Source organism: Diabrotica virgifera, chromosome 1, assembly GCF_917563875.1.
Source record: "Diabrotica virgifera virgifera chromosome 1, PGI_DIABVI_V3a".
Classification (NCBI taxonomy): domain Eukaryota; kingdom Metazoa; phylum Arthropoda; class Insecta; order Coleoptera; family Chrysomelidae; genus Diabrotica; species Diabrotica virgifera.
In genome coordinates this window covers 257706396-257733104 of record NC_065443.1, presented here as the reverse complement: position 1 = coordinate 257733104, position 26709 = coordinate 257706396, and the positions used below count along the sequence as shown (strand labels likewise).

The window sequence follows — 26709 nt, the reverse complement described above, 5'->3', positions numbered from 1 at the left end:
ACGCTATCTGTGCCCTTGCTAACTGGAAGCATCTCTCTCTATCTTCCGCGGTCAATTCGAAGTAGTGAAGTGTATTATAATCTACTATCAGTAGATTCCTTGGGGAGCAAACGCATGCAACACTGACCCCTCGACCTTTAGTGGTATAGCAGTGACTTTGAGCATGTTGTACTTATTTCTCCCTGTCACTATGAAGTAGCCGATGACCGTTATGTATCTGTTGTCATGGCTGACTCTGTTTCTATAATGGGTTGCCGTCGTATTTTCAACCCCTTGCGGTAGTATCTGCCCTGATCTTTCTATTAACTTGGTTATTTGACCCAGTTTTATTATATCAATGAAATGTACGGTTGTAGTGAAGGTTTAATATTCCCTCGTAAAATTGAATATATTCGTTTATGAACTCCGTAACTTGTAACGCTATAGTTTGAAGTCATCCTTCTATATTCGGTTTTTAGTCTTTGTGCTTTGTCCTCTACTTCGTTTAGGCCTCTAGCTATTTCTTGTAGACCTGTTGTTAGTGCTTTGGGAAACTTGGTTAGTTGATCGTTTATTATCAGCTCCGTGTGATTGATTGACGTTATTGTTTCTAACATTATCTTTGCCTGATGCTGTGATCCCTTTATTAAGTATCTCTGGTTTTTGTCTAGTGCCTCAATATTACTGTAGGCTTCGTCGTTTACGCCAAATACGGAGGTTAATATTGTTCCTAATATACCTCTTTTTTCTCTTCCTTTTATTTCTACTGTCAACGCCTCGCTTACTGACTCCGCCATTCTTTGTCCTTCCTCTAACTTCCCTATTATATCCTTACAATTTACGATTTTTGTCTCTTGACACAGTTCTTGTACGCCTTGTATCATACTTCCTATCAGTTGGTGCTCCTTTTGAATTCTTCCTTTTTCGAGTAGTACCTTTACTCGGAATGTTCCCCGGTCTATGAAAACCTCTCCAAGGTCTTCCGTAAATAACCCTGGTTCCGGATTGTATATTTTATATAGTTCTGCGTTCATGGGTTTTAATATTGTTAAAAACATTATTGCTATAAGTATTTTCTTCTATCTTGATCCTGCTGTATTCTTTGGTTTTCCCTGTTTCTCTTCTTCCAGTCTTATCAGCTTATGTATGAGTCTTTTTGGTATTTTCCTGTTTGCCTTTCTTACTGTCACTACTCTGGTTAATCCCTCAGTTCTTGGGTGTGTTTCTATTACCCTTGCTAACGGCCATCAGCCTGGAGGTGTATCCTCTTCCTTAATTATGTCTATTTCTTCCCTTTTTACGTTTGGGTGAGATTTATGCCATTTGTTCCTTTGTTGTAACTGTTGCAGGTACTCTTGCCTCCAAACCTTCCAGGAATTTTTTTTTATTTTTTTCAATAATCTCTACCTCGTTGGCATCTTCAAATAAGTCGTAAGGTCTTCTTCCCGATTTGTTGATAAAATTTCTTTCCCTATAAGAAAGTGTGCTGGTGTTATTGCTATTTTCCCTTCTGTGTCTTCTGATGACTCACATAATGGTCTCGAATTCATACAGGCTTCTATTTGTGTCAGCACCGTACTTAGTTGCTGAACGCCGCGATGAATGCGTCTGTAGACATATCGCTTACTACCTCGAGGTGTACTGCCTTTGTTCACAGACACACAAATACTGCAATGTATCCTTTATAACTCCTTTGTCCTCTGCCTTTCGTAGTACTTATTTTTATCGGCCCGGCATAATCTATCCCTGCATTCGTAAAGGGATGACTCGGGCTCACTCTGTCCTTCGGCAGTTCTCCCATTAACTGTTGTGTTGCTTGACCTTTATACCTCCTACACTTTAAACGTTTTGTTAAGTGATTTTTCACGGTTCTTCTTCCGTTTATTATCCAGTATTTTCTCTTTATGTACTGTAATGTCTGTTGTAGTTCGCTATGTAAGTTTCTAGTGTGACTCTCCGATATAATTAGTTTTGTTAGTGCACTTTCCTTTGGTAAAATTATTGGATGTTTTCCGAGTACTGTAGATTCGTGTGCCTCAGCCTTCCGGTGACTCTTAAAATCCCTTGTTTATCCAGGAATGGTACCACTGATGCTAATTTGTTCTTCCTGTCTAGTTGCTGTTTCTTCTCCAGCTTGTCGATTTCTTGTTTGAAGTAGGTGTGCTGTGTGAGCTTTATCACCTTTAATAGTGTTTCCTCTAATTCTCGGACTGTAAGCTGTCCTTGGTTTTTGTCATTCTTCTTTCTGCAGTTGTTTGCAAATCTCGTACAATATGATAATACCTACTCTTCTCATTCTATCTAAATTCGAGAATCTCTCGCATATGTCTTCCTTTATCGTTGCCGTGTGCACCGTTACTTTCGTTCTGACTTCTTCCTCATGTGTTTCTGGTATTTCCGCTGCTGTCTGCCTAATTTCTACTTCACTTGCCAGCCAAGTTGGTCCCTTCCACCATAACTACGCTTCTAATAACTCTGATGCGGTACTTCCACGTGAGAGAATGTCCCCTGGGTTTTCCTTTGTATCCACCTTATGCCATTTTTCTGGTACTATAATGCTTTTTATGTTCTCTACTCTGTTGGCAACGAACATTTTTCACCTTTTTGACGATCCCTTTATCCAAGCCAGGGTTATTGTTGAATCCGACCATGCATATACTTCAATGTTCTCCCTGTTCAATGCTTGTAGCGTTTTCTTCATTAAATTTGCTAATAGTACTGCGGCACACAGTTCTAATCTTGGTAATGTTGTTTTTCCCTTCAATGGTGCGAATTTCGATTTTGATATCATAAGACTAGTTTTAATTTCCGGGCCCTTGGATAAATTACCGCTCCATATCCTTTCAAAGACGCATCTCCGAATCCATGTAGTTCTACTCTGATTGTGTTATTTAAGTTGTTCCACCTAGGTATTGCTATTTTCTCAAGATTTATTTATTAATGCTAAAGCCTGGTACGTTTTCCACCGGCTTTGTTGCGTGCTAGTTAATTCTTTATCCCAACTGGTCTTTTGCTCCCAAAGTTCTTGTATGAACATTTTCGCTTGAATTACTACTGGTGCTATCCACTATAATGGGTCATATAGTTTTGCTACTTCTGACAGTATGTGTCTTTTCGTTATTTTCTTTGTCGTCGTTATTTCTATTTTGAATTTGATTGTATCTTCTATAGGTGACCAATGTATTACTAACGTCTTTCGTACTTCTTCTTGCTTGAATGTCTTGGAATCAAAGTTCCTCATTTCTTCCGGCACGTTTTCCATTTTGTTTTCGTTGCTCAACCATTTTCTAAGTGTAAATCCTCCTTTCTTGAAAAGTTGTATTAGTTCCTTTTGGGCTGCTTCTGCTTCTTGCAACGTCTCAGCTCCTCCTAGGATGTCGTCTACATACATATTTTCCTTTACTATTTTCGCCGCCATAGGGAATTCCTCTTCTTCGTCTTCTTGTAACTGTTGTATTGTTCTTAACGCTAAAAATGGTGCTGCGGCCGTGCCGTATGTCACCGTTTTCAAATTATATTCCTGTACTGGATCCTTTGTGTCGTTTCTCCAGAGTATTTTTTGATATATTTGGTCTTCTTCTACCATTCTGATTTGTCTAAACATTTTCTCCAGATCCGCTGAGTATGCTACCTTATTGGATCTCCATTTTAATAGTATATTTGTCAAATCCTGCTGTAATTTTGGCCCCGTGTGCATAATATCATTCAGACTTACTGCTAATGAGCTTTTACTTGATGCGTCAAACACGGCTCTTATTTTTGTTGTAGTACTGTCCTCCTTTCTCACTGGGTGATGAGGTAGGTAATATCCATCTCCCTGGTTTTCTGCTATTCCCATATGACCTTGTTTTTCATAATCTTCCATGAATTGTCTGTAATTCATTTCTAACTGTTTGTCCTTTATAAATGTCTTTGCTAGTTGCATCAATCTGGCGAATGCCTGCTGCTTTGATTCTCCTAACTTTTTGACGTCTTCCCTAAACGGAATTCTTACTTCGTATCTTCCTTCTTCATTTCTTTTTACTATCTGTCGATACATCTCTTCACATTCTTGTTCTTCTACTGAGAGACTTGTTTCCTGATTTACTTCTTCCAATTCGCAGAATTTCTTTATTTGTGTGTCCATTTCTTGTCTGGATATCATACAGCATACTTCTGCTTTTGTAGCCTCCTTTTCTCGTGCTATCCCCGAAACTATCCATCCTAGTTTGGTGTTTTGACTTAGAAGACCATTGCTTATTCGGTTCATCCCTTCTGTCAATATGTAGCTTCTTCTTCTTCTTCTTCTTCTTCTTCTTCTTCTTCTTCTTCTTCTTCTTCTTCAGCCTGTGTTCGTCCACTGCTGGACATAGGCCTCTTCCATTTGCTTCCATCGATTTCTACTCTTGGCAATTCTCATCCACTGTTTGCCCGCGACTTGTTTGATATCATCTGCCTACCTCTTCTGCGGTCTGCCTACTCCTCGCCTGTTTTCTCTTGGTCTCCAGTTTGTTAGTCTCTGTGTCCATTTTTCGGAATTATCTCGGGCAACATGTCCGACCCATTGCCACTTGAGCCTTGCTATACGTTCTGCGACATCAGTAATCTTTGTTATTTCACGAATGTCGATATTTCGAATTTTGTCTCTCAAACTAATCCCTAGCATGGCCCTCTCCATCGCTCTTTGAGTTGTACTGAGCTGCTCTAAGGTTTTCTTTGTAACGGCCATGGTCTCCAGTCCATATCGACGGCTGAAAGGCAAAAATGACCAAGCGACATTTGGCTAACTTTACAGTAGAGGGTTTAAAGTTTTAAATTTTGAAAAAAAATTCATAAAACATGATTTAGTGGTTTTATTTTCAAAATTCCAACGAACTTTAAATGCAGTTTAGATACTTTATAAACTACCCTTTGTAGACTATGTATTTTTTTAATAGTTTATGAAATAGTGTCGGTTAGTAATATTTTCTGCTAAATCGCAACCAGGAAAAAGTTACCAACCGACTATATTTTTTTAACTTCAACTGGAAAAAGATACTGAAGGTGACTAATTTTTATTATCGGAACTGGTAAAATTGACTAAACCTGATACATTTTTGAATGTATTATCAGAAATATGACCTATCCGAAAATCATTCATGTTTTGTAACAGGTAAAATGGTTGAACTAGAAAACTAAAAAATTTAATATACCGTAATTATCATACTAATAACAAATCTTACTTTGAATCGTGTCGTCTTTATCTATACGACATGCATGATCAGTGAACTGTATAAATTTCTTAATTTAGTTGATGGATTCGAATTTCTTATTTGAAATATTTACTGATTTCTTGGCATACTGCTACACTTGCAAATGTTAAGATATTTCTATTAAGTACCAGTGACCTATTTATATAGCAGTAAAGTAAATAATACTTTATAGCGACGATTCAGCAGTATGTATTTCCCAGATTTATTTATGACTATTGGTTTTAGTAAACCTTACTCAATAATAATAACCCATTGAAAGATAAAAAAGTGTGAGAATGACACTCACATGAAACATTAATTATGCGAAAATGAAGAAAACGTCAGCAAATTTGTCGAATGTTTTTATTGAATGGATTTTATCATCAAACAAAATCTATAATTTGAAGCTTATAGTCAAGGCCAAAATATGAATTGGAGCCCTTCTAAACTTCGGAACAGGTTACGTGCAATAATAGGTTTGTTCCAACTCGATACAAAACCGTTCTTGAATCGTTACACGCATGCGCAATAACGAATAATTATGCGCAGTAACACATTTTTCGTTACTGCGCATACTCGTAACCGTTCAAGAACGGTTTTGTATCGAGTTGGAACAAACCTAATGATAAACTTCCTTTTAAAATTTCCTTTTTAAAGAAATATATTATATCTAAGCAACAAAAACATAAAAAAAACGGCAGGTAAATTATTACCAAGCGACAACTTCGACCTATTTTCGGTAGAAAGAAAGAACTATTTATCTTTTTTAAGAAAGTTACATCTCGATATAATTAACTAAACAAAAATGTTATTCAATTAATGTGCGAAAAAAAGTAATAAATGACAAAAAAAATATTTTCGGGTAGGGTAAAATTTCTTAAGCATTTTAAAAACTCTAGATATTGTTTGTAAAAAATCACTACGCGCCCAAACATTTAAAATACAATCTAATAAAAACTTACTAACTGTAAATGATTAAAATGGAAGAGGTACGAAATGAAAACTGTTATTAAATTTACAAAATTCTAGTCGCTTGGTCGCCGAAAATTGTTAAAAATGTCAATTATTTTAAGTAACCAAGCGACAAAAACTTCATCATAGCCGCATGAGGATACAACCAATCGACGCAGAAAAATTTTCTGATTTCAATGATATATATATGTCAATATCGCCCAAATTGGCGTTTGGTCACTTTTGCCTTTCAACCGTCGATATGTAGTTACAGGCAAGATACATTTGTCATAAACTCTACGTTTTAGACACATTGGTATATCTCTATCTCTATATTCTTTTATGTAGCTATATTCTTTTATTCCTAGCAATAAATCTATTTTCCCTACCTTGTAGTATCTTGGATCTGCCAGTAGTGCGTTTTTCTCTTTATATTCCTGTAATATTATGTCCTGTTCCGGTAAATCCCTTGTTATTTTTGGTAATACCAGTTCCTCTATTTCCATCTCGAAATCACTTTGGAAATGAGTTCCAATCAAAAGTCTCATGCTCCAGTTGGCTGTATTTTCCCGTGACGAGCCTACTCCCGATATGGTCGCCTGTATTGGTTTCCTTTTTGTTCCTAGCGCCGTCGCCGCTTTTTCCGTTATAAATGCGCATTGTGACCCTTGGTCGATTAGTGCTCTCATTATGTGAGAATCTCCCTTCGCATCTCTTATGCGTACCACTGCTGTGGCTAGTAGTGCTTCACCTTCCTTATGGCTTGCACAGTTAACTGAGTTTTGACCTCTGTGTTGTGTGTTGTTGTTCCTTTGTCCATGGTTCTCTTGCGAATTTTCTTGCCTTCCGTTATTTTGTTCTCTGGTGTTGTTCGAATAATTATTTCCTCCTCTGTACCTGTCTGATTGGTACCCGTTTCTCCTATTGTTCGATTCTCTTCCATTTCTTTCTTGTGCTTGTTCTCCTTTCGTTTCATTTGAGCTCCTTTTTGCTGTTGCCGTGTTTCCTCTTTCATAATGCAACATTGTGTGGTTGTCTCCGCCACATTTTCTGCACCTCAGCTGTAAAAGACATTGTTTTTCTTTATTATGTGCTAGGCAATTCGCACACCATCCTTTTTCTCTTATTATTCTGTTCCGTTCTCTTGTATTGAGTTCCTGAAATTCTCTACAGTGTGCTACTCCGTGATCTCCGTTGCACATCACGCAACTTATTCGTGTTTTCCTACCCGATCCTCCTTGTTTCTCTTGTCTCTTTTCTGCTTCCAGCAGCTCCAGTGTTTGGAATCTTTGCTGTATAAATGTTTGTGTCGATTTGTACGTCGGTATCTCTCTACTGTCTCCGATGTGGTTTTCGTATAGTCTCCTTGTTTCATTATCCCATTTTGTTATGCTTATTCGGGCTAACAATGAGCTCCATGCTTCCTTGTCTGTTCCTGTTCCTCCGATGGCTTCCAGATACTCATGGAAGGTGTCATGTAGCGATTTCAGTACTCTAGCAGAAGCTTCCTTTACTTCCTGCGCTAGTAGCGTCCTGTCTATTAGTTTAAACAATATCATCCTCGGGTTTTCATACCTTTCCTTTAACATGTTCCAGACCACTTCGTAGTTGGCCTCGGATATGTATAAATGTTGTATCATTCTGTTGGCTTCCCCTCTTACTTGAGTTTTTAGGTACTGCATTTTTTCTGCGTTCGATAATAATTAGTCGTTTTCATGTATTACTTTAGTAAACAGATCGTGGAAAGTTCTCCACGTCTCGTATCTTCCTTCATACACAGGAATTTTCACTTGGGGTAATGTCACCCCATCTCTCCTCTGTATGCTGTCCGGCCGTTGCATACTTGGCCGTAATTTCTTTAAAGTTTCCCTGACTGTACTCCTTAGTTGATTTATTCTCTCTACTTCTCCATTATCCAAAAAGTCTAGCTCCTCATTTACTGTTGCTTCGATCACGAGTGTACTTACTTTTTCCATGTGTTCTTTTAACTCTGACTGCAGTTCTTCATCCTCCTGCAAGTCTTGTTCATTTTCTTGCCGTAATAATTCCTCGATTCTTTGTTTTCTTATTTGTATCTCCTAATTTTTTGTGCTTTTCCTCTTTTTAGGTTTCTTCCATATTCTTCCAACAGGGTTTTACCCTCAATATATGTCTTCAAGACCTGATCGTAGTATTTTGTTTCAAAGTATTTGTCTTTCGTCGCACTTCCCTCTAATAGTTTTTCGTGGTTATTTAAAAATCTTGTCCAATAATCCTCCAACCTTTCCTGACGCTCTTTAATATATTGCTGATTTTTCCGAGAAGACGAATCCCTTTTAAAACCTATACAATTTTACCTATCTCCGCTCCGATCTCTGCCTGCTTCAAGTATACAGTTTCCATGTTTTTAACAATTTTTAAATTTTCCTACTTTTATTCAGGAGCAAACGATATTATACGCTATTAAAATGTTTATATTTTCAATCACTCTGATTCAACTTGTATAATTTATAAATACCGGTAATACGACTACTAATTACGGAGGCCTTGAGGTTTAGTAATAGAGAAATATGATACTGTTTGACCTTGCAGATAAATCGTCAGTTTAATGCAGGTCAGTTTGAATTATTAGGTGAATGAATTATAATATTATTAGTCCTGTCGCCAGGGGGGGTACAACGGCCTCGTTAATTCAGATGGACTTACTCAAGTTTTTTTTATGTATTTTGACCCGTAGAACACGAATTTTTTGGGTAACAGTTGATCCGGATGTCGATAAGATTGTTATAGACCAAGAACTTGAGGAATCAAATAACAGCGATTTTTGGCAAAACAAAACAATATTTTGTATTTTTTGGGCCATTTTAAGTAAAAAATATTTCTACAAGTTTTTTCGTAGGATGCACAGTTTTCGAGATAAACGCGGTTGAACTTTAAAAAAATCGAAAAATTGCAATTTTTGAACCCGAATAACTTTTGATTAAAAAATAAAATAGCAAGTCTGCTTACCGCATTTGAAAGTTTAAGTCAAATTATATCGGTTTTGATTATTTGCATTGGTAAAAATTTATTTTTTTATTGTTTAACAAAGCTATAAACACGTAGGGTTTCCCGTGCTTTTACATGCGTTTTAACGCATGTAACGTAGAAATAGTCTTGATTACACTAGTACCTATTCTACCTACTCGTTCGATTTTAAATGAGAAATCATAGAAACATCACTCACGCACAAGTTGTTTGTAGCTTTGTTTAGCAATAACGCAATAAATTTTTAGCAATGCAAATAATCAAAACCGACATAATTTGACTTGAACTTTCAAAGGCGCTAAGCAGAATTGCTATTTTATTTTTTAATCAAAAGTTATTCGGGTTTAAAAATTGCAGTTTTTCGATTTTTTGAAAGTTCAACCGCGTTTATCTCGAAAACTGTGCATCCTACTAAAAAACTTGTAGAAATATTTTTTGCTTAAAATGACCCAAAAAATACAAAATATTGTTTTGTTTTGCCAAAAATCGCTGTTATTTGATTCCTCAAGTTCTTGGTCTATAACAATCTTATCGACATCCGGATCAACTGTTACCCAAAAAATTCGTGTTCTACGGGTCAAAATACATAAAAAAAAATTGGGTAAGTCCATCTGAATTAACGAGGCCGTTGTACCCCCCCTGGCGACAGGACTATATGTAGTTACGCAAAATATAAAAAAAATGAAAATTCTTAGTTACAATGTTTTACTAAAATTATGAAAGTGTACTTATTTATTAATAAAATTTTCAAAGTAAGATAAATATGTAATAACTATTTTTAGAGATAAACAACGTTTATTATTATTAGAGAAGTAAGAATGTTGTATAGAGTGGACTTTTATATTTTGATACGGCATACAATACGTGCAATGTTGGAAAAAATGTAATTTTAAATGTTAATTTATTCAAAAACTTACGGTTCTTTTTCTTTCTCGTTTCTGCGCGTTGAGTCGCTCTCTTGTCTGGTTGGCCCTGTGGCTGTGGTCGGGATGCTGCTGAGCTACGCTGCTTGTTTATGGTTCGCCCTGTGGCTCTGGTTTGGCCCTATGGCTGTGGTCGGGATGCTGCTGCGCTATCCTGCTTGTTTATGGTTCGACCTGTGGCTCTGGTTTGGCCCTGTGACTGTGGTCGGGATGCTGCTGCGCTATCCTGCTTGTTTATGGTTCGCCCTGTGGCTCTGGTTTGTCCCTTTGGCTGTGGTCTGGATGCTGCTGCGCTATCCTGCTTGTTTATGGTTCGCCCTGTGGCTCTGGTTTGGCCCTGTGGCTGTGGTCGGGATGCTGTGTTCTGGTTCTCCCGGACCTAATGTCGTCTATCTGTTCTACGGGTGTTGTTTACCGTGGACTGTATATAGGTTTGTCGAGACTTGTCAATTCCTTGATGTTTTCTTTTGCTCGATACGGACCATGTCTAATCTTCGGGGGCTCAGTGGAGGCAATCTTCAGTTGATTGAAACACCAATAGCACTTAGATAATTTATTTATAAAGACCGACACTAGGGAAGTTACCCCAGGAGAACGGTGAGTACTGAGTATTCAGCACTTTTGTATAATTTCCAAATTATATTGTTTAATATTGACAAATTAGTATCTAAATTAATGATCCACATGTTTAAATATAAAAACAAATTATTTTGGGTGATATAATTATACTGTTCAATATCGGACATTAATTCTGAATATTTGGTATTGGACACACTTTAATCTTTTTTGAGAGAGTAAGCGTAAAATCTCGGTTGAATTCTTTTTAAATGCATTAATTTTTTTTGAATCCTGAGAAAACTAAAAAGTATTTTTGAAAAATTTAAACGCAGAATGAAAGATTACATTATTGCCGAGGGCTGAAAGTCCCTTAGAATAAACAAAATGTTTCTTTTGAACGATATATTTGAAATTAAAAATAACACTCAATTTTCTCTTTTTTTCTTCTCTGTGACTTATTAAAATAAACATAATAGAAGTTTTTAGGGACACTTAATCCTCGATAATAATGTAGTCTTTCATTCTGCGTTTAAATTTTTCAAAAATACTTATTAGTTTTGTCAGGGTTCGAAAAAAATGAATGCATTTAAAAATAATTCGACCGAAATTTTGCGGCTACGCTCTCAAAAATGATTAAAGTATTATATATTTTTAATAATCATTATTTCAAAAGCTTTTTAATGAGGTGTCACATGATATGCTTTCCTATTTAAAAAATTCAAAGTTATGCCTGTCACCTGAAGATGTAGCAGATGGATTTCTACTACAATGTTTTATAAAAAAATATCCATTAATTTTAATCCTATCCCAAGAAAAATATTTATTTTTCTAATATATTTTGCGAGTTTATATATCTTTAAAATTTCCTAAGCCGCTCCTGTTCGCATTGTAAAGGTTAGGAAATTTCCTGTTTACTTGTATCAACATTTATTGTTCTGGAAGGATTCGTTAGGTCCCAGTATTTTTCCCTCAAGTTTTGAGCGCTAAAAACCCTATGATATTATTGGTCAGAATTTTGAAAGATCGTTGAGTTCTCTCCGCCGATTGATCAAATGTCAAACCGAACGAATGATCGGCTTGAAGCTATTGAAGCGTACGAGAATTTTCGGAAGGTTAGGTACGCGGTACATATGCCACTGAAAATAAAATAGTTCCAAAAACATGTCTGAAGAGTAAACATCTTTTTGTGTGGAACTCAACTAACAGACTCACAAAGAAACGCACTTTGCCGGCTTTTAAAATGGTTTTCTTCTTATAGTAGAACTGATGGATTTTTAACTTGTCAAGGAATATAATAACAATAGTTTCACTGCATTTTACATGGATATATTATTGTGAAATAGTTTTATTGTTATGCAGTTTGATTTGCCGGTAAAAAAGAAGCGCGTGGTTTCCTGGTTCCTGTCCTTTATGTAGCTGTTGCTATTTTTTTGATGATGTTTTGGATTTGTACATGTTCCAGTAAGAATTCCCGTAAGTTCCTGTTTCCAGTTTTATAATGATTTGAATGTCTTCCCTCCCCCCAATCTCGAATGGAAAATTTTGAAGTTCCAAGTGTTGTGACATGGATTTTTGTTTTGAGGTATGGATAATGTTTATTTTAAATAAATTCAAAAGTGGATATTAATTTGGTAAAGGTTTTACATATTTAAATAATTTGTTTTCAACATGGAAAGTTTTATGTAAATAAATGACAGTGACTTTTGACAGCCATGTCAAATTTTTGTTTTGGTACACTGCTAAAAATAAGGTTAAAAATTGTAAAATCATGTATTTTGTTATTATTATTCATTTCTGGTTTGAGAATGTGTTTATTCTCAAAATAAAAATAAAAAGGTATAAGGGTTTAAATAAACATTATGAAATGTACACAATTTTTTTTTGTAACCTCTTTAATTTAAAAAAATTATTAACAGATAACTAATACAAGTGAATTAAGTTTTAGAACAGAAGAAAATGATATGGCATAGAAGCCATATGATGATAATTTGTAGCCCAGTATAACCCCAACGAGGAATCTACGATGAATGTCTCCCATTTGGTTTCCAGTAAGTACTCGATATGAGAATTTGAGGATTTTTCGAACGGCGTCCCAATTTGTTTAAATAGTAGGAAAGTCCTCAAGTCTGTGTAAGTATCCTTTGCTTATTTGGTTATGTAGTTAGTCTTCTTTAAACCCTCCTACCCCTCCCAACGAATCTACGACCCGCCACCGCACAAAAAAAATGAGCTGCCGTTCGCATGAAGGTTTGCGTGTCTGTTCCTTCTACTAGCCCCATTTCTACCCCACAGTATCTCTATAGATAGTCTTTCCTTGTCCCCATAGAGCAGACATGTAAAACGCTTCAAATGGCGCCCAATGTGTTAGGCTTAAAACGCTTCAAATGGCCCCGACAACGTGGGGCTGATTCATTTTTCTGCCTCCTTCAGTATCCAGTAGTTGCCTTGTCCAGTTGAACGCTTCAAATGACCCCGGCAACGTGGGGCCCGTATCTTTTTTTGACCTCCCTCAGACCCCATTTGCATGTTCCCACTACCATATCCCTTTAGCCTCCTTTCGGTCTCATTTGTACTACAACTGTTAGGCAGTGCCCGTCCCTTGGGCAGCCGATCTCGGTTTGTGGTGCAAGTGTTTCCGATAACATGGAAGCTCGACTCGTGTCATGTTTTGTACGCCCATTGTTACAGGTCTAGCTTGTAGACATGTTCAACTAGTAGTTAGCCTATCTACTAGTCCCCAATATCTTTAGCCATCTCCACTTGGTGTTACACTTGTAACGTACACCCTGAAGTTTGACCTGAGTAAATATCGCCCCAGTCTTTCCATGTAGTTTAGCCCAGATTCCTCTTGTCTTGCCCCCAGAAACTGTTTCATGTCTTCTAGTGCCCCCGAAACTGTTTCAGTCTGTTAGTCCCCATGAAAGAGCCCATTTTTGTTATTTTTGTTTACGCATGTTAATAATTTTTCCAAAAGAGGTGTAAGTATGTACACATGGTATTGTGGTGTTGATTTGGTCATGCTGCTGATTGTATAGGCATGTACCATTTCATACATCATAGTGTATTTAACTTGTAACCCCATTTTAGGTAAACCGTAGTATACTGGTATTGTATTTTATGTATCGTACAACAGAATAGTATGTTAAATATTGTAGCGTACTTACTATATTGTATTGATATTGTACCCATGATGAAAGCATTGGTTAAATTTTTTGGAAAATATTGAGGAATTATATAGACAAACAATTGAGTAAAAAATAAAGTAAAAATTTTTTTTGAAAATTTTGGTAAAAAAGTAACGTTAAAAATTTTTTTTGAAGATTTTGCTAAAAGTTACGTTTAAAAAGTTTTGAATATTGAATCCACTTATAGAGTATAACAATATGTTGCATTTTTTTGCATGTATTCTTATAGATCAACAGTTTTTTACAGAATAAACGTTTTTTGTGATTATTGATTTGGTCGTTTGAGTAGATGTGTGATAATAGTTGGTATGGTCCGTGTATGAGCTAATTCGGTATGGTCTGTGTGAGTAAGTCCCGTGATTTTCCAGCGAAGCCTATCTATATTGGGTATATTATTGCCACAGGTTAGTTGGAGAAGTCATCCTTGAAGAAGTAACCCCATGAAGAAGTGAAGAGGGAAACCGTGGCGAGGCCCCTCCACTTGTTCATGAAGAAGTGAAGAGGGAAACTGAGGCGAGGCCCCTCCACTTATTAATGAAGAAGTAGACCCCTTGTTTTTTCAAGCAGCCAGGAGAAAAGCTATCACTTTTTGATTTGAAGATAGCGTACTCTGTCGACACTGTTTTGAAAATAACCCTTGATATATGGATTTGTTCATGTTAGAAGTGAAGAAAAAGTAACCCCATGAAGAAGTGAAGAGGGAAACCGTGGCGAGGCCCCTCCACTTGTTCATAAAGAAGTGAAGAGGGAAACCGTGGCGAGGCCCCTCCACTTGTTAATAAAATGATGTATGTTTTCTTGTATCTGGCATATCACAAGTGTAATACTCGTGATGAGGAAGTGTTGTTCAGTTGTCTGGGAACACTCCCATTAGTAGTCAGAGCAAGAACGGTTTTATTTTGTGTAAGCTCATATAAGAACCAAGTTTCAATATTATTTGTGTTTGTAAGCCCATGTATATGGAGTATGACTAAGAACCAAGTTTCAATATTTATTTGTGTTTGTAAGCCCATGTATATGGAGTATGACTAGAAGTCTTTGAGTCTTTTGTTCCCTGCTTGTTTGTCTATCCCTGTTTAGTCTGGAAATTTTAGAGTCTGTTATCCCGTAATGTCTGTTAGCCCATGTCCCTGATGGAGTTTGATTTTTTTTGGCGAATAGTTCGTTGACCTCTCTTGTGTTTGTTTATTGAAAGTAGGCCAAGAGCAGAAGCTGTGACAAGGCTGGTGAGCTTAGGATCTGGCCGCGTTGAGTACAGGTGAAGCTTGCTTTCGGTGGATAAATGGAAGTGGTCGTTCGTCGGAACTGTCATTCTTTCCAATGTCCCTTAGGTCTTTCCCTTGTGTTTGCTTTCATCCCTGTTTTGAAAAAGTAGTCTAACCCCAGTTTGGAAGAGTGAAGTCTACTCATGTTTTGGAAAAATAAAGTCTACCCATTGTTTTGGAAAAGTAAGATCTACTCATGTTTTGGAAAAGTAAGATCATATCCCCGGTTTTGCAAAAAATAAAGAATATCCCAGTTAGTGATTTGAAAATGAAGAAAGTTGTCTTGTGAACTTTCATGAAAGGCTTTTATGTCCTAAATAGGACTTTTGATTTAAAACGTAATGATGTAGTATTTCCTATGTCATGAGTTACGTTCATTTTTTTGGTCTTGATTAAATAGTTTGATATCCCGTTTGAATCCAGTATACTAGTTTTTTTGGTCTTTTGTATGTTGTCACACGCGTCCCCCCCCCCTTGTTGGTCTTGTTTGAATGAGTTGTTGAGATGTCATTTTTGACATTTTATCTCAACGAGGTATTTAGACTGGATTGTCTAAATCCTCCTTTTGCAGAACCGTTGCCGAATGTCCCGTGAAACTCGCTAGGTGTTTAGAGTTTAAGCAGATGCCTATCTGCTGAGCCAAGAGCTCAGAAAGATTTTTTTAGTTTTTGAAAACCAATCTTGGTTAGGCAACGAGGTGATGAGGCTGTGTCTGCCCTGCTATATGGTATGTATTATATGGTATATATAATATGTATATCACTTGTGTTACTGTCGTGGATGTCAGCGAGGTCCACACAGGGCACAAGATTATTTCTTTCCCAAGACACAGAAACTCCTGTCACCTACAGTTCTCAGTAGAGTCTTTAAACATTTAAGTCTACTCGACTTTAAAGAGTCTGGCGATTGATGGCACGCTAGCCCACTCCCTAACAATGATGTTTTGTTTTTGTTTAATCCCCACTAGCCATTATTTAAATATTTTGGTATTGTTGTCCTGTCACACCCAAGATGTCAATGTTGGATTTTTGTAGTTATCGAAAACTGAATTGGTAATCCAGTTTCCTCTCTTCCGAGGAGGCTATTGTAGCAGATGGATTTCTACTACAATGTTTTATAAAAAAATATCCATTAATTTTAATCCTATCCCAAGAAAAATATTTATTTTTCTAATATATTTTGCGAGTTTATATATCTTTAAAATTTCCTAAGCCGCTCCTGTTCGCATTGTAAAGGTTAGGAAATTTCCTGTTTACTTGTATCAACATTTATTGTTCTGGAAGGATTCGTTAGGTCCCAGTATTTTTCCCTCAAGTTTTGAGCGCTAAAAACCCTATGATATTATTGGTCAGAATTTTGAAAGATCGTTGAGTTCTCTCCGCCGATTGATCAAATGTCAAACCGAACGAATGATCGGCTTGAAGCGTACGAGAATTTTCGGAAGGTTAGGTACGCGGTACATATGCCACTGAAAATAAAATAGTTCCAAAAACATGTCTGAAGAGTAAACATCTTTTTGTGTGGAACTCAACTAACAGACTCACAAAGAAACGCACTTTGCCGGCTTTTAAAATGGTTTTCTTCTTATAGTAGAACTGATGGATTTTTAACTTGTCAAGGAATATAATAACAATAGTTTCACTGCATTTTACATGGATATATTATTGTGAAATAGTTTTATTGTTATGCAGTTTGATTTGCCGGTAAAAAAGAAGCGCGTGGTTTCCTGGTTCCTGTCCTTTATGTAGCTGTTGCTATTTTTTTGATGATGTTTTGGATTTGTACATGTTCCAGTAAGAATTCCCGTAAGTTCCTGTTTCCAGTTTTATAATGATTTGAATGTCTTCCCTCCCCCCAATCTCGAATGGAAAATTTTGAAGTTCCAAGTGTTGTGACATGGATTTTTGTTTTGAGGTATGGATAATGTTTATTTTAAATAAATTCCAAAGTGGATATTAATTTGGTAAAGGTTTTACATATTTAAATAATTTGTTTTCAACATGGAAAGTTTTATGTAAATAAATGACAGTGACTTTTGACAGCCATGTCAAATTTTTGTTTTGGTACACTGCTAAAAATAAGGTTAAAAATTGTAAAATCATGTATTTTGTTATTATTATTCATTTCTGGTTTGAGAATGTGTTTATTCTCAAAATAAAAATAAAAAGGTATAAAGGTTTAAATAAACATTATGAAATGTACACAATTTTTTTTTGTAACCTCTTTAATTTAAAAAAATTATTAACAGATAACTAATACAAGTGAATTAAGTTTTAGAACAGAAGAAAATGATATGGCATAGAAGCCATATGATGATAATTTGTAGCCCAGTATAACCCCAACGAGGAATCTACGATGAATGTCTCCCATTTGGTTTCCAGTAAGTACTCGATATGAGAATTTGAGGATTTTTCGAACGGCGTCCCAATTTGTTTAAATAGTAGGAAAGTCCTCAAGTCTGTGTAAGTATCCTTTGCTTATTTGGTTATGTAGTTAGTCTTCTTTAAACCCTCCTACCCCTCCCAACGAATCTACGACCCGCCACCGCACAAAAAAAAATGAGCTGCCGTTCGCATGAAGGTTTGCGTGTCTGTTCCTTCTACTAGCCCCATTTCTACCCCACAGTATCTCTATAGATAGTCTTTCCTTGTCCCCATAGAGCAGACATGTAAAACGCTTCAAATGGCGCCCAACGTGTTAGGCTTAAAACGCTTCAAAGATGGAACGCTAAAGTTCGAAACATTGATGCTATAATATACTATGATTAATTTAAAAATCGACCTCTCCGAGCGTCTTGATTATGTGTCAAAAATAAATAAGTTAATAGGGAGGGGTAACACTTATTCCAGCGCACTGTATATGAAGTTGGTTTTTCCAGATATTTAAAAATATAACACATTATATCCTATCGCTTGGTATTACACTAACCTTTATATTTTTGTTGCAGATGTTTATACACCATTCTGACATACATAGAACCAATAGACCCAAACTATTTCACTAATACATCCAAGGCAGTGCTTAAATATGGAACATTCTATGTTTAGGAGGACTTTACCTAGCACATTCCGAATATGGCCACTCCATAGAGCAACAAAATGTAGAAGTTTATGTGATGTTCAACAGTTGGTTGAAGGAGGGGCACTAATTAATGAAATGGATTATGATGGTTGCACGGCTCTACATATAGCTGTACATTCCAAACTCACAGACATAGTCAAATATTTGGTGGAAAAAGGAGCTGATGTTAACGCAATAGAAGTGACTAGAGGAAGAAGTCCTTTACATTACGCCACTTTCAATAACGATCTTGAACTAGTTCGACTATTGACAGAATCTGGAGCCAATGTTCAGTATTCAAGTACAGATGTTGATATAGATATGCCTATCCTATTTGCTGTAGAAGTAGGCAATAGAGAAATTGTGAAATATTATTTAGAAAATGGAATCGACGTAGATGTTAAATTAGGAAAAAACGAAATGACCCCTCTTCATATTGCTGCCAGCAGGGGTTACATCAAATTAGTGGACTATTTACTGTTAAACAACGCTAACGTGCATCTCAAAGATCTTCAGAATCGGAGTTCAATTCATCATGCTGTTATAAGTGGGAAAGTTAAAATTGTTCATGACATTATAGAAAAAGGAGTTAATATAAATGATGGAGATATATTTAAGTGGACTCCTTTATATATAGCTTGTAGAGTGAACTATTTCGAAATTGTCAAATTACTTTTTAAAAACGGTGCAATGAGTAACCTAGAGGAAAGATCAAGAAATCGATGTCCAGTCAATTTGGCAACTAAAATGGGTAGGCTAGAAATTGTAAAATATTTTATCATTGGAGGTGTAGATGTGAATGGCACAACTGAACAATGTACTCTTCTACATGTGGCTTCAAGATTTAAACAATTTGAAATAGTTAAATATTTGCTTGAAAATGGTGCAGACGTTAACAAGAAAGTTCAAGGGGTTACGCCTTTGTATGTTGCGGTAGACAATTTGTGCCCAAATGTTACAGAATTGTTAATTCTGAATGGAGCTGATTTAAAACTAGCTGAATATGAAGGAGAATCAATACTATGGTTAGCTTTAGAAGCTGTTAGAGCTTATGAGCCACGAAATCATACGGTCGTTGTTAAAGTAATAATCAAATACACCTTTTTGATATACAATTTCATTGGAGACTTTATTCCAAATAGTTGGCCTTTCTTCGAAGAATTAACGCAATACTGTAAAGACTGTCGAAATGAAATAACAAGGATGAATAATGTGATAATAAAGAATAGTACTATTTCATTATATCAAATAATTTGCGACACCAATAAACATAACGCGTTTATTAAATATCTATGTAACGACAATATTAAAAACGGGATACAAAATATTGAAGATTGCCTTAAAGACTTTTCGATATATAGTAATATTAATCCGTTGATACAACTTAATATTAAAAAAGGTATTCAAAGGATGGAATTATTTAAAGATGCTGACTTGGCAATGAAGAAATTTGTGCCTAAGTTACCGTTGGAAATAAGATGGAAAATATTGGACTATTTAGACTTGACTGAGATTAAAAATGTGATACAATCCGATTTGTTTTAATACTAATTAATATTTGTATTTGTTTCTTTTAAAAATCGTTAATAATTTAATGCACATATAGGGGCCCATAATACAAGATAGACAAAATATAGGGGTAGGTTGGAAAGACCACGCTATAGCATTCTGAAATCTGATAATTATGTTTAAAATTCGGCTAGAACTATTATAATTTTTAGCAGTCAACCATCCAAATATTGTCAACTACATCTGGTCCTGATTTTGTTGTTTAGCATGTGGCTATTATATTATTCTTATTAAAAAATAAACAAGATATTGTGTAGACTTTGTTTATCATTGTTTATTATAGCTGTATTATAGCTGAAATATTGTTTATTATAGCTGAAAATATTCGGGGGTAATTACACAAGTGCATCAAAATTATCTATAATTTTGCTTGATTGACAGCGTATTGCCTAAAAATTACTAGAATTCATTTTCATATTTTGGCGAAAGAGCTCGACTCCGAAGGAGGAGGGCTCTTTTGCCAAAATGTGAAAATAGACGAGAGTAGTTTTTAAAAGGCAATACACTTGAAACCTAAAGTATCTGATTATTTTGATGCACGAGTGTAATTTAGGGAGAAAATTACTCGAAGAAAGTGAAACTATCAAATGAAGAAATAATAATTTTCTAAACAATTTATTTAACAATACAACAAAACCCAATCTTAAAAAAATATATTAAAGGCACACTTATAATAATTGTTTACATTATTTCCCGATTCCTTTGGATGTGGATTTAAATTTTTGGAACAACTACACTGCGAGGCATAAGTTAAGGATATAGAAAATGTATGCTCATTTTCATAGTTGATTTTTTCGTGAACGGATTAATTTTTTTTTATTATTTTAGATATTTCTTTAGTATTTATATAGTTGTGCAAAGATTTACTCAAACTTCTTTTTGTAGGTACTTATAACGGGTGGAAGAAAAGAAATGTTTTTCTTATGTTAAGTTTGAAACACCCTGTAGGGAGGACGAGGTACAAATCTGAGGATAGATCGGAACCTTATTGTAGTCTGATGTTTTGTGAACATTTTATTTTTTGAATCTGCCTGATATCTTTAGAAACAAAGACAATAGGTTGTTTTACTCCTTAACATATGTGTCTTAACTGAAACAAAACTAAATTAACAATAAAAAATACAGTTAACAAAACTTTAAAAACAGAAAGGCACATAATATAACGTAAACAGTTCTTATCGACACCTATAAGAATTATTTATCGACCAGGTAAGCGGTATGCACAGCGCAACATAAGACAGACGAGATTGTTTAATGGAGGCTCCGTTTGGGATGGAATTTCCCTGAAAGTAATACGGATTTGGTGTCTACGAGGAGGCTCTTTAAATAGCGAGAGGTACATCACACATATTATTTTTCTATAAACACTCTTTTCCTTTAGCTCTATATATAGGAAATAATTTTATCTTAGTGATATGATAAGACCGTGTAGTTTCTTTGTTGTTAAAGATATCAGAGAAATTAAAAAAAATAGTAGGTTCACAAAATATTAGACTACAACATAGTAGGTATCGATGTATAACCACCATTTTACCTTTTCCTCCCTACAGGGTGTCTCAAACTTTTGTTTCGGTTAAAACACACATGTTAAACTAAAAAACCGTCTATTTTCTTTGTTTCTAAAGATATCAGGCACATTCAAAAAACGAAATGTTCATAAAACATAAGACTACAATATGATTTGGATGTATACTCAGACTTGTACCTCGTCCTTCCTACAGGGTGTTTCAAACTTAACATAAGAAAAACATTTCTTTTCTTTGAAACCTCTATACTCTGGGTATAGAGATTTTTGAAGAGAAGAACTGAATAAAGATGGGTAAAATAAATCATATGAGATTTAAGACGACAAGAAGAGGGGCTTAGCTCAGGAAAAAAATTAAAAGGGCAGAGAGACACTAAATCTTAAGTGAGTAGTCGGGCTAGCTTCAATACACCGAATATTGGCTTTGGAGATATGAGAAGAAAATTTGGTAATGAAATGATAGTAACTAGGAAGAAAATGAGACTGTTAATACAAAAATGGAAGGAAAATAGATAAGAATGCTAGAGATAAAATAATATCGAGTTACAACAAAGAAAGAAGAAGAAAAAAGGGCGCCAACTCGAACGAACAACTCGGCTCTCAGAACCAAGAAGTTGGACAGGTTCGAGATTTTGAAGTAACGAACAACAGGAACTCTATGACACTGGTTACAACCACCTGAAATACAAAATACTAAATACTGATCTTGTCTTGCTATGTTATATACTGGTAATACAGACTGAAATAAAACACCAACCTTAATACATACAAATATATTAATGATAAATGTTAAATACTAACAATTTATATATAACGCAACGTGATAACAGTGATAGTGGATGGGGAAAAGATCAAATAGGACCGCAAAGGCCACTTAACAAGCAATTATCCACTATCACTGGCCAAGCAAAGGTATCAAAATCCAAAGCAAAAGTCCGTCAGAATAGCACTAAGTCCTTACAACTAAAAAGTTAGTAATTATTTCCTAAATTGAACTACGCTAGAGTGAGATCCACGACAAGAACGCTACGGTTACCAAAAATAATAAAGATCTCACCTAGCAAAAACACTAATATGTAAATATATAATGAGTTATATAAATGAGTTATATAAACGAGTTATATAAATGAGTTGTATAAATGAGTTGGTCAGTTACTCTTTATATACAATGTAAAAACCTACAAGACATATTCCCTATTTGAAATCCGCGACAAACCTTTAACGACCCCTTGCCTATCAAATTTTTAAGATACAATTATTATTTATAATGATTATTGAACAAGACCTAATTTAATTTATTTGAAACTACTACTTATATTAAATCAAAAAAAAACCAACGACCTAAAACCCTATCTATCAAGAAATATGTACCTAGTTTACCTCAATTGTATGCATACAAGAAGTTTACAGTGCAAGCAACTATAGAGTACCCAAAAGTAAATAATGAAAAAGTAAATAAACTTAGCTTTTACACAACAGCCGGTTAAAAGTAGGGTTGCAAGTCCATAGAGATTAATTCTTTTGGCACGATAACGTTGGTTCGCTGCTGTGGTGATAAATCAATCCTGGATGTTGTGAAATAGGTAATATCCAATCCAATCAAAAGTAACTCTAGGGGTAACCCATACCCGAGTTGCTTACAGTAACTGGCACATAATTATATGATGGCACATTAAATGATGATCCAATTTACATAAATTGACTAGGCTAAGTGTCTATGTGACAAGTAGCTAAGGGACGGAATCTAAAATAAATTTTATCAATTTAATTACATTATTTATAACACTATGTGTAGACAGCACAGGGTCACTGCACTGGAAACCAAAACAAAAAAACTCAGGTTAGGTATACATATGTCATGTCAAACTGAAACTAATTCAAATCATCAAATCAGACATGGCAGGGACATGCGCATGACATGTCTGATATTCGTTAAAACTTTTTTATATTATTACCTCAAAAAAACCTAGAGCAAAAAGCCTAATGAGAAATTGGAATTTAACTTTAGCACTAAAACATATGGCCTTGACTGTTCCTTTGCAAATGGAAATGAATATCCTTACCGTAATATAAATTATAATGTAAAATTTAAATTATTTCTTAACCGAAATTAATATCTACAGATAACGAACGAGATATCTAGGATGGTGAATTTGATTTTATAATGAAGAAATAAAGAGAAATATATCAATATACTCACTTGAGCAAAGCAACACATCGGCGGTATTATAACCTTTTTCCTTTCTTGTATATAAGTCTCTAGATATAACTACTGCTTGATTATTATTCGTATGGGTTATTGGCTGATGTTCGAGGCCTTTTAGTTATATTTTCCCAATTTTGCCCAAACTCCGTCACCTAAGTAATGACGATGTGTTGCCTCTTTGCGAGTTCGTGACCAACTAAACTAGCAATTGACAATAATCGATTTTCTTTCTATTGGCGCGCCTGTGCACCGAAAAGTCGTTGTTGGATCTTCGCGGGCGTCACCCAAGGATTTTGTAGAGGGGTATATTTTAATCCAATTTTAATTAAAGTAATTTAATTAGTAGCGTGATCGCTACATTCTCCCTCTTCTCCAGCCAAAAAAGGAAAACTCTACAAGTTTCCTTTTTTTTTATTTTTCAGAACTAACTGACGCTAGGCGAACCTGAGGATGGATACGGTAAAGGAGAAACGTTGTGGTATAAAACCATAATTATGGTAGGCTCAACAGCCATACTATTTGCTGAGGAGACAGAACAAAAATCAGGACGAAGTCATACAGACAGTATAGAGGCCACGCGAGATATCTTTAATGGTATTTGCAGAAAGTATAGAACATAGAAGGGATGTGTAACTAACCGACATACGTAACTGACTGACATAAGTTATTCAACAAGATAATTTACTTTAATTTAGTAAAACCAATGATAGAGAAAAACGAATAATTACACGTTAATCACTTATATTCTAAATATAATTATACAACCTTATAGAGTAAGTCAACTCTTAACACTACTTACTATCTACATTCTCAAGTGTTAGTAAACCCATGATTAAAACTAAATTACAGGTGTGTATTAACAACCCTTAACACAATATAACTAAGAACCATAAACAACAATTAACCTAAACGCATCCTATTAACTTTACCCAACATTGACACTAGAGCGAACAAATTCTATTAATTACCCCAAAATTCAATGAGGGACTAATTCATTAGGACCAGTTAAAACTACATTACTACAAACCTAAACATATATGATATGGTTCCGGATATCAACAACATCTAAAACTCAAGGTAAAAGATAATCCATAACGTCTACTTGCTTTCATAGCGATAGGAAGACACAATCTAGGTAAAGATACTAGCAAGCGCACTATACGCATAGTATAGGGTATGCTAAAAGGTAAAAGAGATAATTGCAAGCCAACATCTACTCGTGGTATGCACAAAGGTAAAAGGTAATAAAAATCCTAACTGTAATACCTAAACTGTACTATTGACGTGGTCCAATTCTTTACTCACGACAAGCACAGAGAAGGACAGATTCTTAGGACTTTAAAATAATCAAGATAAAGATAAGATATGCATTCAATCAAGATATAGATAAGAGATAAACTCGTCAAGATAAAAGTACGAGATAAACTCAAGGTAAAGATAAAGATAAACTCACATCTACCTTTTCATATTTAAGGTAAAAGAACATCTACTAACATAATGCTCAGTAGGGAGACAAATAAGGTAACTCACATACTCACATCCACTAATCCAAGCAAGTGGTAGAGACAGGTAACCAAACTTACGGTAATAAGATATGTTAAAACTCAAATCATTTAAAAAGATAATAACAGGAGATGACAACCAAGTTAAACAGACTTGCTTACTGCTGAACATCAGAACGATCCAATTCTATATGACACATTCTAATTTCAACCTAAGAGACATTCTAGGAACAACTTATAGGTATTAATATATGTTTATGAGCCAAGTGAAGTGCACAAGTCCAGGGTGATCAGTCCTGAACCCACGCTCAAACCCTGACGCAGTTAGGTGCAGAGGTTTCAATTGGCCCCACGTTGGGCGCCAATTGAAACCTCTATACTCTGGGTATAGAGATTTTTGAAGAGAAGAACTGAATAAAGATGGGTAAAATAAATGATAAGAGATTTAAGACGACAAGAAGAGGGGCTTAGCTCAGGAAAAAAATTAAAAGGGCAGAGAGACACTAAATCTCAAGTGAGTATTCGGGCTAGCTTCAATACACCGAATATTGGCTTTGGAGATATGAGAAGAAAATTTGGTAATGAAATGATAGTAACTAGGAAGAAAATGAGACTGTTAATACAAAAATGGAAGGAAAATAGATAAGAATGCTAGAGATAAAATAATATAGAGTTACAACAAAGAAAGAAGAAGAAAAAAGGGCGCCAACTCGAACGAACAACTCGGCTCTCAGAACCAAGAAGTTGGACAGGTTCGAGATTTTGAAGTAACGAACAACAGGAACTCTATGATACTGGTTACAACCACCTGAAATACAAAATACTAAATACTGATCTTGTCTTGCTATGTTATATACTGGTAATACAGACTGAAATAAAACACCAACCTTAATACATACAAATATATTAATGATAAATGTTAAATACTAACAATTTACATATAACGCAACGTGATAACAGTGATAGTGGATGGGGAAAAGATCAAATAGGACCGCAAAGGCCACTTAACAAGCAATTATCCACTATCACTGGCCAAGCAAAGGTATCAAAATCCAAAGCAAAAGTCCGTCAGAATAGCACTAAGTCCTTACAACTAAAAAGTTAGTAATTATTTCCTAAATTGAACTACGCTAGAGTGAGATCCACGACAAGAACGCTACGGTTACCAAAAATAATAAAGATCTCACCTAGCAAAAACACTAATATGTAAATATATAATGAGTTATATAAATGAGTTATATAAACGAGTTATATAAATGAGTTGTATAAATGAGTTGGTCAGTTACTCTTTATATACAATGTAAAAACCTACAAGACATATTCCCTATTTGAAATCCGCGACAAACCTTTAACGACCCCTTCCCTATCAAATTTTTAAGATACAATTATTATTTATAATGATTATTGAACAAGACCTAATTTAATTTATTTGAAACTACTACTTATATTAAATAAAAAAAAACCAACGACCTAAAACCCTATCTATCAAGAAATATGTACCTAGTTTACCTCAATTGTATGCATACAAGAAGTTTACAGTGCAAGCAACTATAGAGTACCCAAAAGTAAATAATGAAAAAGTAAATAAACTTAGCTTTTACACAACAGCCGGTTAAAAGTAGGGTTGCAAGTCCATAGAGATTAATTCTTTTGGCACGATAACGTTGGTTCGCTGCTGTGGTGATAAATCAATCCTGGATGTTGTGAAATAGGTAATATCCAATCCAATCAAAAGTAACTCTAGGGGTAACCCATACCCGAGTTGCTTAC

At 35.2% G+C, this 26709-nt stretch overlaps 1 protein-coding gene across 1 annotated transcript in view; it reads left to right on the top strand.

The window, feature by feature from the left end:
• Nucleotides 1-20337, top strand: part of LOC126883609 (serine/threonine-protein phosphatase 6 regulatory ankyrin repeat subunit C-like) — a 32890-nt gene extending 12553 nt beyond the window's left edge. The window contains exon 2 of the mRNA XM_050649265.1: nucleotides 18025-20337. Within this exon, the coding sequence (XP_050505222.1) occupies nucleotides 18105-19682 (1578 nt within the window). The 5' untranslated portion in view covers nucleotides 18025-18104 and the 3' untranslated portion in view covers nucleotides 19683-20337. The remainder of the gene's footprint in view (nucleotides 1-18024) is intronic.
• Nucleotides 20338-26709: the final 6372 nt, after the last annotated feature.